The sequence below is a fragment of the Triticum aestivum genome, chromosome 7B (assembly GCF_018294505.1).
Source record: "Triticum aestivum cultivar Chinese Spring chromosome 7B, IWGSC CS RefSeq v2.1, whole genome shotgun sequence".
Lineage (NCBI taxonomy): Eukaryota > Viridiplantae > Streptophyta > Magnoliopsida > Poales > Poaceae > Triticum > Triticum aestivum.
The window spans coordinates 269,212,268-269,227,595 of NC_057813.1; the positions used below are offsets into that span (position 1 = coordinate 269,212,268).

General features: G+C 44.8%; 1 protein-coding gene across 4 annotated transcripts in view; it reads right to left on the reverse strand.

Moving 5' to 3' along the window:
* The window catches only part of LOC123160510 (ribonuclease E/G-like protein, chloroplastic), a 39,109-nt gene extending 24,812 nt beyond the window's left edge, over positions 1-14,297 (reverse strand). For 2 of the 4 annotated variants that reach the window (XM_044578320.1, XM_044578322.1), the window contains exons 1-5: positions 14,003-14,297; positions 13,503-13,606; positions 12,374-12,558; positions 1,348-1,654; positions 53-1,254 (exon numbers count right to left, since the gene is read on the reverse strand). In XM_044578320.1, coding sequence (XP_044434255.1) covers positions 53-1,254; positions 1,348-1,654; positions 12,374-12,558; positions 13,503-13,606; positions 14,003-14,121 — 1,917 coding nt within the window. In that variant the 5' untranslated portion in view covers positions 14,122-14,297. Of the gene's footprint in view, positions 1-52; positions 1,266-1,347; positions 1,655-12,373; positions 12,559-13,502; positions 13,607-14,002 lie in introns of those variants that run through there. The other 2 variants (XM_044578321.1, XM_044578323.1) reach the window with 2 other exon arrangements.
* Between the last annotated feature and the right edge of the window lie 1,031 nt (positions 14,298-15,328).

Genomic DNA, 15,328 nt, shown 5'->3' on the forward strand with positions numbered 1-15,328 from the left:
GTGTAATGCTCGAAGAGCATGAGAGCTAATGAACTATGTTAATCTTACGCACCCAAAATCGGCTTCTTAAGCATGGAAAGGGACTCAGTGTTGGACCTTTCGTGCCCAATCCCTCCTTGACAACTTGAACCATGATTTTTGTGCCCTTGCGAACTTGAGACCACCTACATCCATTTGTATCATCGTTAGATTCCCTCAAAGCATGCTGAATGGAAGATAACGTCTTAATATCATTGCAGATCTCTGACCGATCTCCTGGTGAGTGATCATCATTGTATTCATCTTCCACGTGATCATCAATTTCATCATCCCAACCAGAGACATTTTCAAATTCAGCACCATCAATCTTCTTTATATTAGAATGGGACACAATGTCCAAGCCTTCTTCATTTTCCTTAACATTCTGAGCCAGAAATGTTAATGAATCATCGTCATTTTCTTCATCTGCAAACTCGTTGTCAGCCATATCATCATCAACATCATCATCATCATCGTATGTCAGAAGGCTCTCATCGTTATAACCAGAATCATTAGCAGAACCTCCTTTAATATCCTTGACAATTTGAGGATACACAAATGGATCACGGTTTTGCTTTATGCTCATGAGTGAAGGTCTCAAAATTCCAATGTCGACAAAAGCACCTCCCATATGAGGCACAAGTTTTGTTATTATACCTAAATAAATACTGTCACAATGTACATTGTTTTTTATGGGCTCCAGCAAGAGTTCAACTAATTTCCCATCTTCCAATACTGCAATTCTCTGTGTACTGCAGATAGAGGAGTTAATTAATATGACTCTTGGCGGTTCACCACTGGCGGGCATATCCTTCTCAGAAGCTGCTGAGGGTTTGTCAAATTCTTTTAACCTTTTCATAATACCCTTTGCTTCTACTTTCCGTTTTGATATAACACCAGCTCTGTTTGTTGTCACCCAAGACTGAAATAACCATGGCTCCTCCGCAGGCTGATCCTGTTCAGGCATGTTTTCAGTTATTTCACCTGAATCCTTTTCCGTATTCAAAAACTTCCTTCTGTCTTTCTTGCGTTTCACTTGTGCAACAGAGTTCTTTGCTGAGACGATAGGTCCAAGAACCCATGGCTCCTCAACAGGCTGATTTATCTCATGTTGGTTTACACTTACTTTAATTGCATTTGGTTTATCAGCTGCAGCAAAATCATCATGCACACTGATGGATGGACTGACTGAATCTAAAGGTGTGCCATTCCAAAGTCTCATTATAATATGCTCACCTGCCAATCAACTGAAAACATTTAAGTGTTCAGCAACTCTAAGGGCCTCAGTCAATACTGATTAAATGAAAATATGTGGTAGAGCAACATTACCTACAGATGAAGCTCCGTCCATATCTATAACAGAGTGGGCTTTCACAATGCTCTCACGCTTCCCTCTCTCAGCAATTTGATCTTCAACAGAATCAGCTTCCATCAGCCACGATCCCCAGGAAGGAGAGGAAATACCTGCCACACTGGTTTCCATCCACTGATCTTTTACAAGGATGACATGATTTTTCTGGCTAACAGAAGGTATCGATAAGGAGCACTCAGGTCCAGGCCTCCATATGATGTCATTAGAGGAATTTTTTTCCTCTCGAACAAAGTAATTATACTTGAAATGCACGCCATATGGTACCTGAAAGTGTGTAACATGTCAAAAGAATTATACTACCTCCGTCTAGGTGAATAAGTCATTCGCGTAGTTTTAGGTCATCGATTTGAGCAATTAAATATGTGTTATATGTTATGAAAAGTATATCACTAGATTTCTACAAGAATGTAGTTTCTAAATATATATTTTTTGTCACATAAAATACATATTTAGATAGTTAAATCGTTAACCTAGAACTACGCGAATGACTTATTCACCGAGACGGAGGTAGTATCATTTTTCTAACAATCATAATAAGTGACTGTTGTGTTTCTGATAATAAACATGAATAGGCAGGTATGTCAATCAAATCAATTACCCATAGCATTTGACACGAAAACTGTTTGAAAAGTTGTGAATTTATAATGTTTCTCAGATGTATAAAATACAGAAAGATGTGCCTCATCCTCCCAATATAGGTTCCATATAACAATGTTTCTTATCACAAATCCATAAACAAAGGAATTTGTGAAGTAAAACCTAAACCGAGCAACCCAAAAAGGAATGGAAATTCTACTTTGCGTAAGTGTGCATGCGTGCACTTCAATGGGATTTTTTACTATATTGAGAGCACATGCAGCTGGAAACAGCCTCTTACAGAAATGTAGGGAAAGGCTGCGTACTATAGACCCAAAGTGGTCGGACCCTTCCCTGGACCCTGCGCAAGCGGGAGCTACATGCACCAGGTTGCCCTTTTTTTTTATTGAGAGCACATGCAGGCATGCAAGAATCTTACACATATGCTGACATCATCACATTAATTGCTTTTTTGAATTTTTAAAATGATTTATCTCACAAACCATTAATCCAATAACGATCAGTCTTAACCGATGGGTTCGCCTCGGCGAGGGCTATGAAACAAGATCCCACGTGACATGTTCCGGTGAAAAACAATCGCTGCCACGAATTGCCAGATTATGTCACCATAGTTGTCATCACGGTTGCCACAAAAATTATGAGTAGTTACCAGACAATAATTTTGTATATTTTTAAACTTTGCAATGTTATGCAAAGCTAGATAGTGATTATTCAAGTGTTAACGAGTAAGAAGCATCAGCCTACACTTAGTTGAGCAATCTGGCAACTAAGTTAATTAAATCCAGTGACTATCTAACTAATAACATGGCAAGTAAGTGATAGTAATCTGCAAGTATCGACAAAAAAAAGCTGTCGAAACGTGCCGACATGGGATCTAGTTTTGAAGATCTCGCCACGAGAAAGCTAAGGTGAAAGTGGATCGTCAATCAGATTAAGGGCCAGTTCTTTTGGGCAATTCTCCCAGAATTGACCCCCTCCCCAGCTTCTTCCAGAATTGCCACTCCATCTTTTTTTACAATTCCTAGCTAGTTAAGGTCTAATTACTTAGGAATTGTAAAAAAGTATCAAGTGGCAATTCTGGGAGAAGCTGGGGAGGGGGTCAATTCTGGGAGAATTGCCCAAAAGAACTGGCCCTAACAATTCCGGAGATAGAACTTTTTTAAAGTTCAAATCTGAAAGAATCTTTTGATGATGCCATGGTTATGTGTCATGGTTGCATGTGTTATGATGCAACTTGTATTATTAGGAGGCCAAAGCCAGCATATATACATGTACAAGGGGATGCCAAAAGACCAGAATACAAAAGGCCAAAGGCCATCATCAATATAACTCTAACACCCCCCCTCAAACTCATGGTGGATCCACAACACTGAGTTTGGAGACGTGAAATCTATGTTGCACTCTAGTCTGGGCCTTCATGAAGAAGTCTGCTAGTTGTAACTCGGAAGGCACATCCTGAAGAGCAATAACATCATGTTGCACAGCAGCGCACACATAAGTAGCATAAACACCAATATGCTTGGTAAGCTCATGCTTCACGGGGTCCCGCGCAATACTGATAGCACCTATACTGTCTGACAAGAGGGTGGTAGGCGTAGTAACAGAAACACCAAAATTCTCCAGTAACCATCATAATCAAGTCACCTATGCCGTCAAGAGCCATAGCTCTCAACTCGGCCTCTGCACTCGAACGGAAAACTGCAGTCTGTTTCTTCGTCTTCCAAGCAATGAGAGAACCACCAAGAAAAACACAGTAGGCAGAAAGTGAACGGCGATCCGAAGGATCACTAGACCATGTAGCATCCGAATAGGCCTGGAGTTGTAACGAGTTGTAACGGGAAAAAAGAGACGATGAGAGATCGTGCCACGAAGATATCGTACAACATGAAGAAGGTTACTATAGTAAATTGAAGTGGGAGCGGAAACAAACTGACTCGGAATATTATAGGATAGGAGATCTCCGGACGAGTGACAGTAAGATAGACAAGACTCCCAACAAGATGACGATAACGCGTCAGATCAAACAAGAGCTCACCATCAGAAGCGCGAAGGTTAAAATTAAGCTCCATAGGAGTCTTAACGGTGCGCTCATCACTAAGAGTTGCACGAGCAATAAGATCCTGGATATACTTCTCTTGGGAAATAAAAAAGCCATTAGAGATGGAGGAAACTTCAATCCCAAGAAAGTAACAAAGAGGACCAAGATCAGACATAAGAAACTGCTCACTAAGACGGGCCTTGACAAAGGCAATGTACTCAGAATCGTCGCTTGTGATGGTCATGTCATCAACATATAGAAGAAGAGTGCAACCACGAGCAGAAAGGTGGACAAATAGCGCTAGATCATGAGCATTGGGCAAAAAACCAGCTTCAGTGACCATGGCGGCAAAACGCTCAAAACAAGTGCGGGGGGCTTGCTTAAGGCCATAGAGAGAGCGACGAAGACGGCAAACCATGCCACCCAGGTGGTGCTGCATATAAACTTCCTCGCGCAACTTGCCATTAAGAAAAGCATTCTTAACATCTAGCTGAGACAGACCAGTGGCGAACAAAGGCCACAACGAGAAGTGTGCGTACAGTGGTCATATGGGCCACAGGAGCAAAAGTCTCATCGTAATCACACCCATGCTCCTGCTGACAACCACGAGCCATAAGACGAGCTTTATAGCGCTCAAGAGAACCATCAGAGCGAGTCTTAATCTTATAGACCCACTTACAAGTGATGGGACGAACATGGGGAGGAAGAGAAACCAGATCCCATGTGCCAGTGCGCTCAAGGGCAGCAATCTCCTCTGCCATCCCAAACTGCCATTCAGGATGAACAACTGCATCTCGATAAGTCGGCTCAAGAACGGTCGAAAGACCATAGCAAGGAGAATATCGGTCAAGTGGCGGACAAGGCCGAGAACGAAGACCATAAGTCAGCTGAGAGGACGAAGACAAGACAGGAAGTAGAGGGTACATCATTAAACTTATCTACAACACGTGGACGACGAGTATAATGGAAAGGAAAAGAGGGAAGAGGTGGAATCACCGAAGGTGGAGACGAGGAATGCATCGGTGATGAAGGTGGAGAGTCATGCGATGAGGGAGGAGAAGAAACCATAGGAGAGGATGCCGTCGGATCTGCAATAGCGGGACGAGTAGGAATACTAGGCACAGAGGGAGGTGTATCCAGAAACATAAGAAAAGAGATGTCCTCCATGGAAAAGGCCGAGGAGGATGGACGCGGGTAGAAGAATCGAGACTCATCAAAGGTCACATCCAGGGAAATACGCATCCGGCGACCGACAGGATCCCAACACCGATAGCCCTTATGCTCATCACTATTTCCGGGAAAGATACACTCAATAGACTGAACAGTCAGTTTGGTGCGTTCACGAGGGGCAAGCAAAACATAGCAAACGCAACCAAACAAACGAAGCGTCGAATAATCAGAAGAACGACCAAAAAGGCGCAAGAGAGGAATACCACCCTGTAGAGCAGCAAATGGTTGAATGTTGATGAGATGGGTGGAAGTGGTAACAGCCTGAGCCCAAAAGTGAGGTGGAAAAGAAGCCGCGATCATCATCGCACGCGCCGTCTCAAGAAGGTGATGATGCTTGCGCTCAACCACACCATTCTGAGCATGAGCACCAGGGCGAGAGAACCGAGTAAGAGAATCCTGCTCAGCAAGGAATCCTCGCAGCATAGGAGATATACTCACCAGCTGCATCTGCACGAAAAACACGAATAGGAGTGAAAAACTAGGTATGAACCATAGCAGCAAAAAAATTGTATATAGATAAGACCTCACTACGAGAAGACATGAAATAGATCCAAGTGTACCGAGAAAAGTCGTCTATAAAGATAATATAGTAGCGATAACCCCCTTTCGAAGCAAAGGGAGCCAGATCCCAAACATCAGAGTCAACGAGATCAAAAGGGCGCTCAGACATTGACTCATTGTGAGGATAGGATAGTTGAATCTGCTTACCAAGCCTACAACCCAGACAATCTAACCAATCGTTCTCGGAGACAGACCCCAGAACACCGTCATGAACCAAAGATGAGAGACGAGAACCACATAGATGGCCAAGACGATGATGCCACTGCTGAAAAGAGCTGGTAGATGCAGCAATGCAATAGGGGCTGCGGGACTAGTGGCGGTGGCAGCGGAGTGAAGACGAAGCCAGTCAAGCTCCCAGAGACCATCAGAGCGTCAAGGGCCAGCACCAAGCAGGGCACCCATGCGACGTCCTGAACAGAACATAAATCAAAGTCAAGAATGACCCTACAACAACAATCTGACCACCAGATATGAGCTGCATGGTAAGTCGGGGAAATATGAGCGACAGAGAGAACATGAAATGAAGAAGTGCTAAGAGTGCCTCGACTAGCTACAGAGAGGAGTGCCATCAGCCGTAAGAACACAAACAGGAGACTCGACAGGTCGAACGGAGGTCAAAGTGGAAGAATCATAAGTCATATGAAAATATGCTCCAGTATCAAGAATCCATGGGGATGTACCTGAATGATGAGAAGGTGGTTTCTCAGTGCACGAAGAGTCAGTCACAGAACCTGTAGAACCTGTCGGTGAAGAATCCCAAGCAGCAAACAGGCATCGCAGTTGCACAATCTCACACGCAGACAGTGACAAAGCGGAAGAAGGTCGAGGTAGAAATACCTGCTGACAATGAGCAGTCGCCACCACTCATGGAAGCCGCGTTTAGAGTCGACCGAAGTAGCGAATCGATGTAGAGCCGCACGTGGAAGCCATTGGAGGAGTCGACGTAGAGCGGTCATCAATGCGCTCGGAAGCCATGAGAGGAGTCAACGTAGAGCTGTCACCGTTGCGCACGGAAGCCGCGAGAGGAGCCGACGTGCAGCGACCATCACAGCCTGCCGATGACGTCATAGGGGACAGCATCACAGACTGACGAGAACCAAACATCGAGCGACGACGTATGTGCGGGTCAACATAGGGAACACCATCAAAAATCACGAGATAACCAGGATGCGAGGGCATTTTTTTTGCTCACGGTTTAACCAGATACTAACTGAACCAATCTGCTGCTCACCCTCACGAAGGAAGCCCGAGGGATAAAACAACGAACGCTCAACCGTCACGCGTCATCCAGATCAGTCTGGCAGCAGCAGAACACGCGGGCTTGCAGGAGACGCAGCCGACACTGGAGAAGCACCACGCGAGGTCGTGCGCGTCCAACTGGCGAGATAGAACAAAGCCGCCGCCGGCCGGAGGAGCAGCGTCACGTTGGCTCGAAAACAAGCACACGCACACGATGCAACGAGCGGATATTCAGCGCGGCCGGCAAAGCAGCCAGACGGAAGCAGGCAACAGCCTGGATCTGATGGGCCAGGGCCGGTCAGCATGCGATGGCGGGGCCACGGCCTGGAGGAGGCAGCTGGCAGGGCCTGGTGGGCCAGGGTGGATGGCGCTTGGAGGAGGGCGAGGGAGCCGCCGGATCGAGATGAGAGTGACAGCGACCGAGTCCTCTAACCGAAGACACCGGCGCCAGATAGCAGATCAGGTGAATTGGGCGTTTAGCCTTCAGATGCGGTTGTAGATTAGGGGTTGAGGAAGCAAGCGACCACCGACAAAGAAGGCAACGGCGATGCGCAAGGTTGGATCAGAGGCGAGTTGTGGCGCCAAAAACAAATCTCTGAACCTAGGCTCATGATACCATGTTATGATGCGACGTGTATCATTAGTGTTAGAGTATATATAATATAGTCATGTGCCCCTTTGTATTTATCCCATTATATAAGGGGTTTCCTGCATATGTTCGACACCTGTACATGTATATATATCGGCCTATGGCCTCATTGGAATACTAACTTGCATATTCCTAACATGGTATTAGAGCTAGGTCAATTTTTTTGCACGCTGCAACTCGTGCTATTGATCCGTCTCTCCTCGCCGATCGAAGCCGCCGGTCTCGATCTCCTGTTCCCGCTCGTCTCCCACGGAGCCCCCGATCTCCAGCAGTCTCCCGATCGGATCGGGCCTCCTCTCCCGTTCCCGCTCCTATAAGGATCTCCCTGGCCCGTGCTCGAAGCCCTCCCCGATCGAGAAGAATCACACGGACACCTGCTCGAGCTCCTGCTCCATCCCGATCGGATCGCTAGCTCCTGCTCGATCTCGCGAGATCCGCCCCCGCTCGACGTTGCAGCCTCGATCCCAGCCGGCCCCAATCGATGCAGGGGCCCAACTCCCGTCGGTCTTATGCTGGTTGCCGGACGCAGGGGCCCAAATCCCGTCGGTCTTCTGCTGGTTTCCGGTTTCGTGATCTGTTACCGCCGTGCGCGCCCAAAAAAATGTCTACTGGTTCGGGCTATGTTGTTGTTCCTCGTTGCCCGGTGATTTTTTATGGCTCTAACTACGCCGACTTCGTTGGCTTCATGCGCATTCATATGCGTGGCATCCGCCTATGGGGTGTTCTTTCTGGCGAGGTCTGCTGTCCGCCACGTCCGGTTCCTCCAGTGGCCCCTACTCCGCCGACTCCATCGGTTCTTCATGCGAATGCTAATCAGGCCGCAAAGGATGCGGCTAAGCTTGTTGATGAGGCTGCTGATCATGCTTATGATGAGCAGGTTTTGGCTTATGAGGAGGCTCTTCAGACGTATCATGGTGCTCTGTCTGTTTACACCCAGTGGCTTGATGATGATGCACGTGCTGCAGCTGTTCTCACTGCTAGTGTTCTACCTCAGTTTGCTTCTGAGTTTTTGGGCTTTCCTACTGTATTTGAGATGTGGACCCGTCTTCGTCAGCGCTATGAGCCCAAGGGTGATGCCTTATACCTCTCTGTGGTCCGTCAGGAGCATGCTCTTTAGCAGGGTGACTCTACTGTTGATGATTTCTATGCACAGAGTTCTACTATCTGGCGCCAGCTTGATTCTCTCCGCAACAAAGTAGAAAATAGACTGTCCATGTTCTAGCGACAAATAAACAGGCGCGCAGGTCTGGCATCTATGTTTACTCGGTTTTCGGTCCATTCGGGTAATCAAGAGATATACCCGAACTCACCGGACTAATTTCGGTTTACAACAAATGCAAACCGAACATACTACCGAAGTTCTCGGTTTCGGTGAATTCGGCTTCGGTGCCGGTTAATTCGGTTCGGTACATCGGTTTTCGGGTTATATGCCCAGCCCTAAGGGGAGGGGGGTGTTAGAGTATATATAATATAGTCATGTGCCCCTTTGTATTTATCCCATTATATAAGGGGTTTCCTGCATATGTTCCACACCTGTACATGTATATATATCGGCCTATGGCCTCATTGGAATACTAAGTTACATATTCTAACAATTAGGAGGCCAAAGCCATCATATATACATGTATAAGAGGATGCCAAAAGACCAGAACCCCCCCCCCCTCCCTCTCTCTCGCCCCTCCCTCCCTCCCGCCCTAAAGCCAAACCCATTGTGTTCGATCAAACTTTTTTTCATATACATTTTGCCTTTTGTGGAGGACAGGTGCCTACTCTCTCTCTCTACCCCTCACTCCCCCCTCCCTCTCTCCCGCCCCTCCCTCCCTCTCTTCTGGGGGTGCGTGCTCGGGAAGAGCTCTGGTCAACTGATTTTCGGCCAACAAAGTTGTGCGCACAGCGCAAAACACTGCTCTCTCTCTCTCCGCCCCTCCCTCTCTTCTGGGGGTGCGTGCTCGGGGGAGAGCTCCGGTCAGCTGATTTCCGGCCAACAAAATTGTGCGCGCAGCGCAAAACACTGCTCTCTCTCTTCCTCTCTCCCTCCCTCTCCCCTCCCCCTCTCCCTCCCCCCCCCCTCTCTATCTCTCTCTCTCTCGTGTGTGTGCGCGCGTGTGTGTGTGTGTCCATGCTCGGGAAGAGCTCCGGTGAGCTAATTTCCGGCCAACAGTTCACATCAGACTTGTTCCGAGGGGGGAGGAGGCATGGTGAGTGGCGGAGGACTGCCTCGTCAGGCTCCAAAACCCCACCGCCGCTGGCACTTACCAAACCACGGACGCGGCAAGATGCAACACGACAGTGGAGGAGATATCATGGTGCACCAGGTGATGCACAATCTCGGCAGCGGCACCAACCTCTCCTTCCCGATGCTCACCTGCTTGAACTACTCCGATTGGGCGCTGGTAATGGAGGTCAACATGCGGCCGCAAGCCTGTGGGATGCCATCGAGGACGACACCGTCTCCTGAAAGGACGATCGACGGGCCATGGCGACGCTGATCTAGTCCACCCTGCCAGAGAAGCACAGCATGATCGCAGCAAAGAACCAAGGAGGCATGGGACGTGACCAGGACGCAGCGCAGAGGTCACGTGCGGGAGGTGAATGCCCAACGCCTCCGTGTGAGTTCGAAACGATCGCCTTCAAGGATGGCGAGCGGATCGACGACTTCACGATGTGTATCACTAGACTAGTCGAAATTATTGCCTCCACACCGTGTTGTCCTAGCTTAGCTATTAAGTATTGCTAGCATAGCCGGTTTGGCTAGTCCTATAAAAGGACATGTACTCCTGTTTGTAGAAGTAAGCATGTGCTATTGGTATAAACCTACAGAGCTTAATACTACTTCCTTGTGTGCATGTGTGTTGAGAAAACGGCGAGGGGATCCTGGTTTGAGAACCTAGCAGTTCTAACGGACATAGAGAGAAGGTGTTGGAGCGGCTCAAGCCAAGAAAGGGTTCTTGCCTATGTTGCATGGCATCTCAGAGTCCCGCGACTTATGATGAGCGAAGTTGCATAAATGCCATTTTGTATGCTTCAGCTATCAGGTCCAGCATGTATGCAATGTTATGTACTCGACCAGATGTTTCCTATGCTCAAGTGTTACGAGCAGATACCAGGCTGAACGAGGTGAGGATCACTGAACAACAGTTAAGAATATCCTTAAATACTTGAGAAGGACTAAGGATATGTTCTAGTTTATGGAGGTGAGGACAGCTCGTTATAAAGGGTCACTGATGCTAGTTTCCAAACTGATAAGGACGACTATCAATCGCAATCTGGTTTTGTGTTCTTTCTAAATGGAGGTGCAGTGAGCTGGAAGAGCTCCAAGCAAGAAATGGTTGTTGATTCTATAACAGAGGAACGGTACATCACGGCTTCTGAAGCTATGAAGGGTGATTTTCGGATTAAGAACTTCATTTATGAACTCGGTGTGGTTCAGGGCGCGTCCAATTCTTTCGATCCCTATTGTGAGCTATCGCAAAAGCCAAGGAACCAAGGCATCACTAGAAACCCAAACACATACTCAGGCGATATCATCTCATATGAGAGATTGTTGAGAGGTGATGTAAAGATATGCAAAGTACACACGGATCTAAATATTGGTGATCCACTGAAGAAGCCTCTCCCGCAGCCAAAGCATCAGGCGCACACAAGGGCCATGGGCATATGATGCCTAAATGATCGACTCTGGTGCAAGTGGGGGACTGTTGGAAATATGGCCTAGAGGCAATCATGTGATGATGTTATTTCCCTATGTACTCATGACTTATTTGTATTGTCCTTGCACATCATCACTGATATGTATCGATAATTATGTGACTTGTTTGTTAGACTATATATTGTATGATGATTATTCTAATGTTCCCTGGTTGATAAGGTTATACAAACACATATCCTTTGACTAGTATATGATTCGGTTAATGACTATGTTTCGCAAGCCATGGGCATTGACATGCTGCCCGATAGTATGAACTCGGGGATGGGGATCACCGAGTCGAACATATCCACTTCAAGACGCGTCAAGATATTGTAGTTTGTTAGTCTCAAGTACAACTTATATGTCGTGTCCTAGATTTGAGATCTTCGCATGTACTCAGGATGTGAATCGACTTAGGATCTATCAAACTCTCCTCCGTAACTAGGTAGTTATAAAGGTAGTTTCGTTTTAGTCGTAAAACATGCCGCGGCACATTTTATTAGCCACTGAAGAAAAGAATAATATGGTCTCGATGCTAAACCATAAAGGAAATGAAAGGAACTGGAACAAAATAAAACATTTGAGTGGGCAAAACACTTGAAATGAACAACAGGATATGATCTAATTGTTGTAATAGGCTGAAAAAGCGTAACTAAATGTTTTAGTTGTTCCCTTGGAAACCATCATATGTTTCAAGCATATGCATCACTTTTACACAGAAAAGGTAGTACACATCCATAAATAGGCATATTTTATTTACAAGCAAGATCTCTTCCAGAATGCTAAAGTCACTTAGTTTGCGCCGGTCCAGTTTGTTTTCTAGTTTACCTTGACCAGACCAACCACAGCATGCCTTATTGAATATAACTTGCTCGTTATTAACTTGCTTAGATGATATCATAGCAAGTTTAGGAAACTGTCCAAAGATGTACCATTTCACTTGACTAGTTTGGCAAAAAGTTATTTCGGTTGGAAGAGTACCTTGATTACAGCCGTCCATTTATTGCTACTTTTAACAGAAGGATTCAACTGAACAGCCATATCAGGTTCCCAACAACCCAGGGTAACTGGATCACCTGTTATGAAGATAATGTAACCATCCATAACATCTGCTTTAATGCTCCATGATATCGTACAGAATCCTTTACATGTTATCGCTGAGTCATCTGTAAGAAACCAACTGGGGATGACATAAACTTCAAAATATCCATAATGTGATGAAGTATTTTAGGTGCACATGTTTTTAATCTTAATATTAACACTAAACAAAAATGAACAGCTTTACTGAAACAGAAAATTCAACCAGTCTACTGTTGCTACACAAACATTCTCGATTGATGTTGGCTATTGCCTATTTGGCTTTGCTTGTACAGATTAGAACTTCTGGATAATTTTTCTTGTTGTTTTGGTGTTCTTAACCTTCCCCCACTGCTCGTACAGAGCCAGACAATGACATCACATGGTTTCAAAATTATCGATATCCAATATTTATTCATTGAAATATACAAAGAAAACTAAAAGGTTGTTACCTCGTTTCTAAATTCACGTCAATTATGGTTAGTTTGGTGTGTACCAAAATAATATGGTATATAAAGAAACCGAACCATATTTTGATTTCATATTGTATTTACTTAAGTATTGACACAGTATATACCAGAAAACATACTCCCTCTGTTCCATAATTCTTGTCATGGTTTTAGTTCAAATTTGAACTAAACGAATATGAATGCAGAGTTAGCCTTTATGTGACAAAATATATCAAATTTTCTAATTTGAAGGCAAAGGAGAAATTCTGTATTGATATAGTAATGATTAAAAATGATGGTGGCTTCACATTTGCATACACTCAATCACAGTCATAAAGGATACGGAATAAATGTGAACCTAGACTAATATTACCTAGAAATCATAATTAATGTACAACTTTGTATTAGCACAACAGATTATAAATTCAGATAACCAAACAATAAAATACGAAAGTTATAGACTAACATACAAAAATTGACTGACTGTACATAGAAGTGCCAAGTAACGTATCCATATTTTCTCATGTTTTATCACATGGTACCTAAAAGACATGAAGGCATTCAACCTAAGCTAAAGAAATTACCACGTCCTGTAGACATCAGTTGAGTTGGGGAATGAGACGAGTTTGCTTCCACCTGAAGATTGCCACTGGGGGATTCCGTCAATTGCACTGAACACAAAGTGTGCCTGAATAAATATGAGTTGCCAATCAACCACGGGATCAAGTGGCACAAGGGAAATTGAAGCTCCGTTCATCTAAGCAAGCAAAGATACTGTTCTACTGCCCACTAGAATCAGAAACAATCCAGGAACTCCTCTTACTGCCTTCCATATAATTATTATTATTATTATTATTATTATTATTATTATTATTATTATTATTATTATTATTATTATTACTATTAGCAAACATAAGACTAATCCAAGAATTCACTCACGATGATTTCACGATAAATACAGGAACTCTGAACTGGTACTTTAATAATGTGCGAGAAGCAAGCCACTAAGCAAAACCGCACAAAAAAGATTCGGTATCAGCAGGATATCCACACAACCAAATGAGGACGAAATCCAGGAAGGGACCTTCCCCGATGGCCGGTCAGCGCTGAGCTGAGACCGGCGGCGGCGCGCGGGGTTGCCCGCATGGTACCCAGAGGGGGAGTTGGAGGCAGAGGGGGTGCGACCAGCGCGCGGGCAGCCATGGTAGGGCATCACAGGGACGAAGTCTCTCCTCCGCGTGTACCCACCACCACCATTTGCTATGAGGATAGGGGGATTGAAGGAGGGCGTTGGGGTTTTAGAGGGGAAAAAAGTGGAGATGGGAGGACACGCTGATGGACACTGGATTGAGAAAGCTGGAGGAGATAAGAAAAAGGGCTTTCTCGTTATTATAAGGTACGTGGGGAAGCCGAATATTGGAACCGGATACACGCTCTCTATTTAATTTTAAAAAAAAAAGTTACAATCTACAACCTTTCTAGATTCATTGGTCTTCTTCGTACTTTGTGTCAAATGTTAATTGTAGATGAAAAAAATTATATTGTTGGATTCATAATTAAAAGATGTTTTCAATTATACTAATTTTGTACTGGTATTTATAAAAAAATGTCCTGGTATATAACTTATCTTTTAATAATTAAATCAAAGGTCAAAATTTGACTCAAAATACAACGGGACTAATAAAATCAAGACAAGTAGTACTCGTGATATGTATAAGTAGACGAGCTAATGACGACTACAAACACTAAAGCAATACGAAACCTTGCCGCTGTCATCGCCCCTTCCTCAATACAGCCGGTAAAACCTTATTGTAGTAGACGTCAGAAGTTGTCTGCTAAGAACCCAGAGGGCCAACGCACCAAAATAGCAACCATAGCAGATAAAGATGAGCTTAAATCAGAAGAACATGACACTACACGAACGAAAGACTGTATCCAAACAGATTCACCAAAGACCAACCCCGTGAAAATCACCGGGTGTGCCTCCACATGGTCTCTAACGACGCTTAATGCGCCATCGAGATGACGCGGAAAGGACCTTATTCCATTATCTGTAAGATGGTGCTGCCTTGCCTCCCTAGTAAGGGCACAAACCATATAACCGAACTGAAAATTGTAACTAAAAACGGCCTAGAGGCAATAATAAAATGGTTATTATTATATTTCCTAAATCATGATAAAGGTTTATTATTCATGCTAGAATTGTATTGACTGGAAACTTAAATACATGTGTGGATACATAAACAAATACCATGTTCCTAGTGAGCCTCTACTAGACTAGCTCGTTGATCAAAGATGGTTAAGGTTTCCTAACCATAGACATGAGTTGTCATTTGATGACGGAATCACATCATTATAAGAATGATGTGATGGACAAGACCCATTTGTTAGCTTAGCATTTGACCGTTCA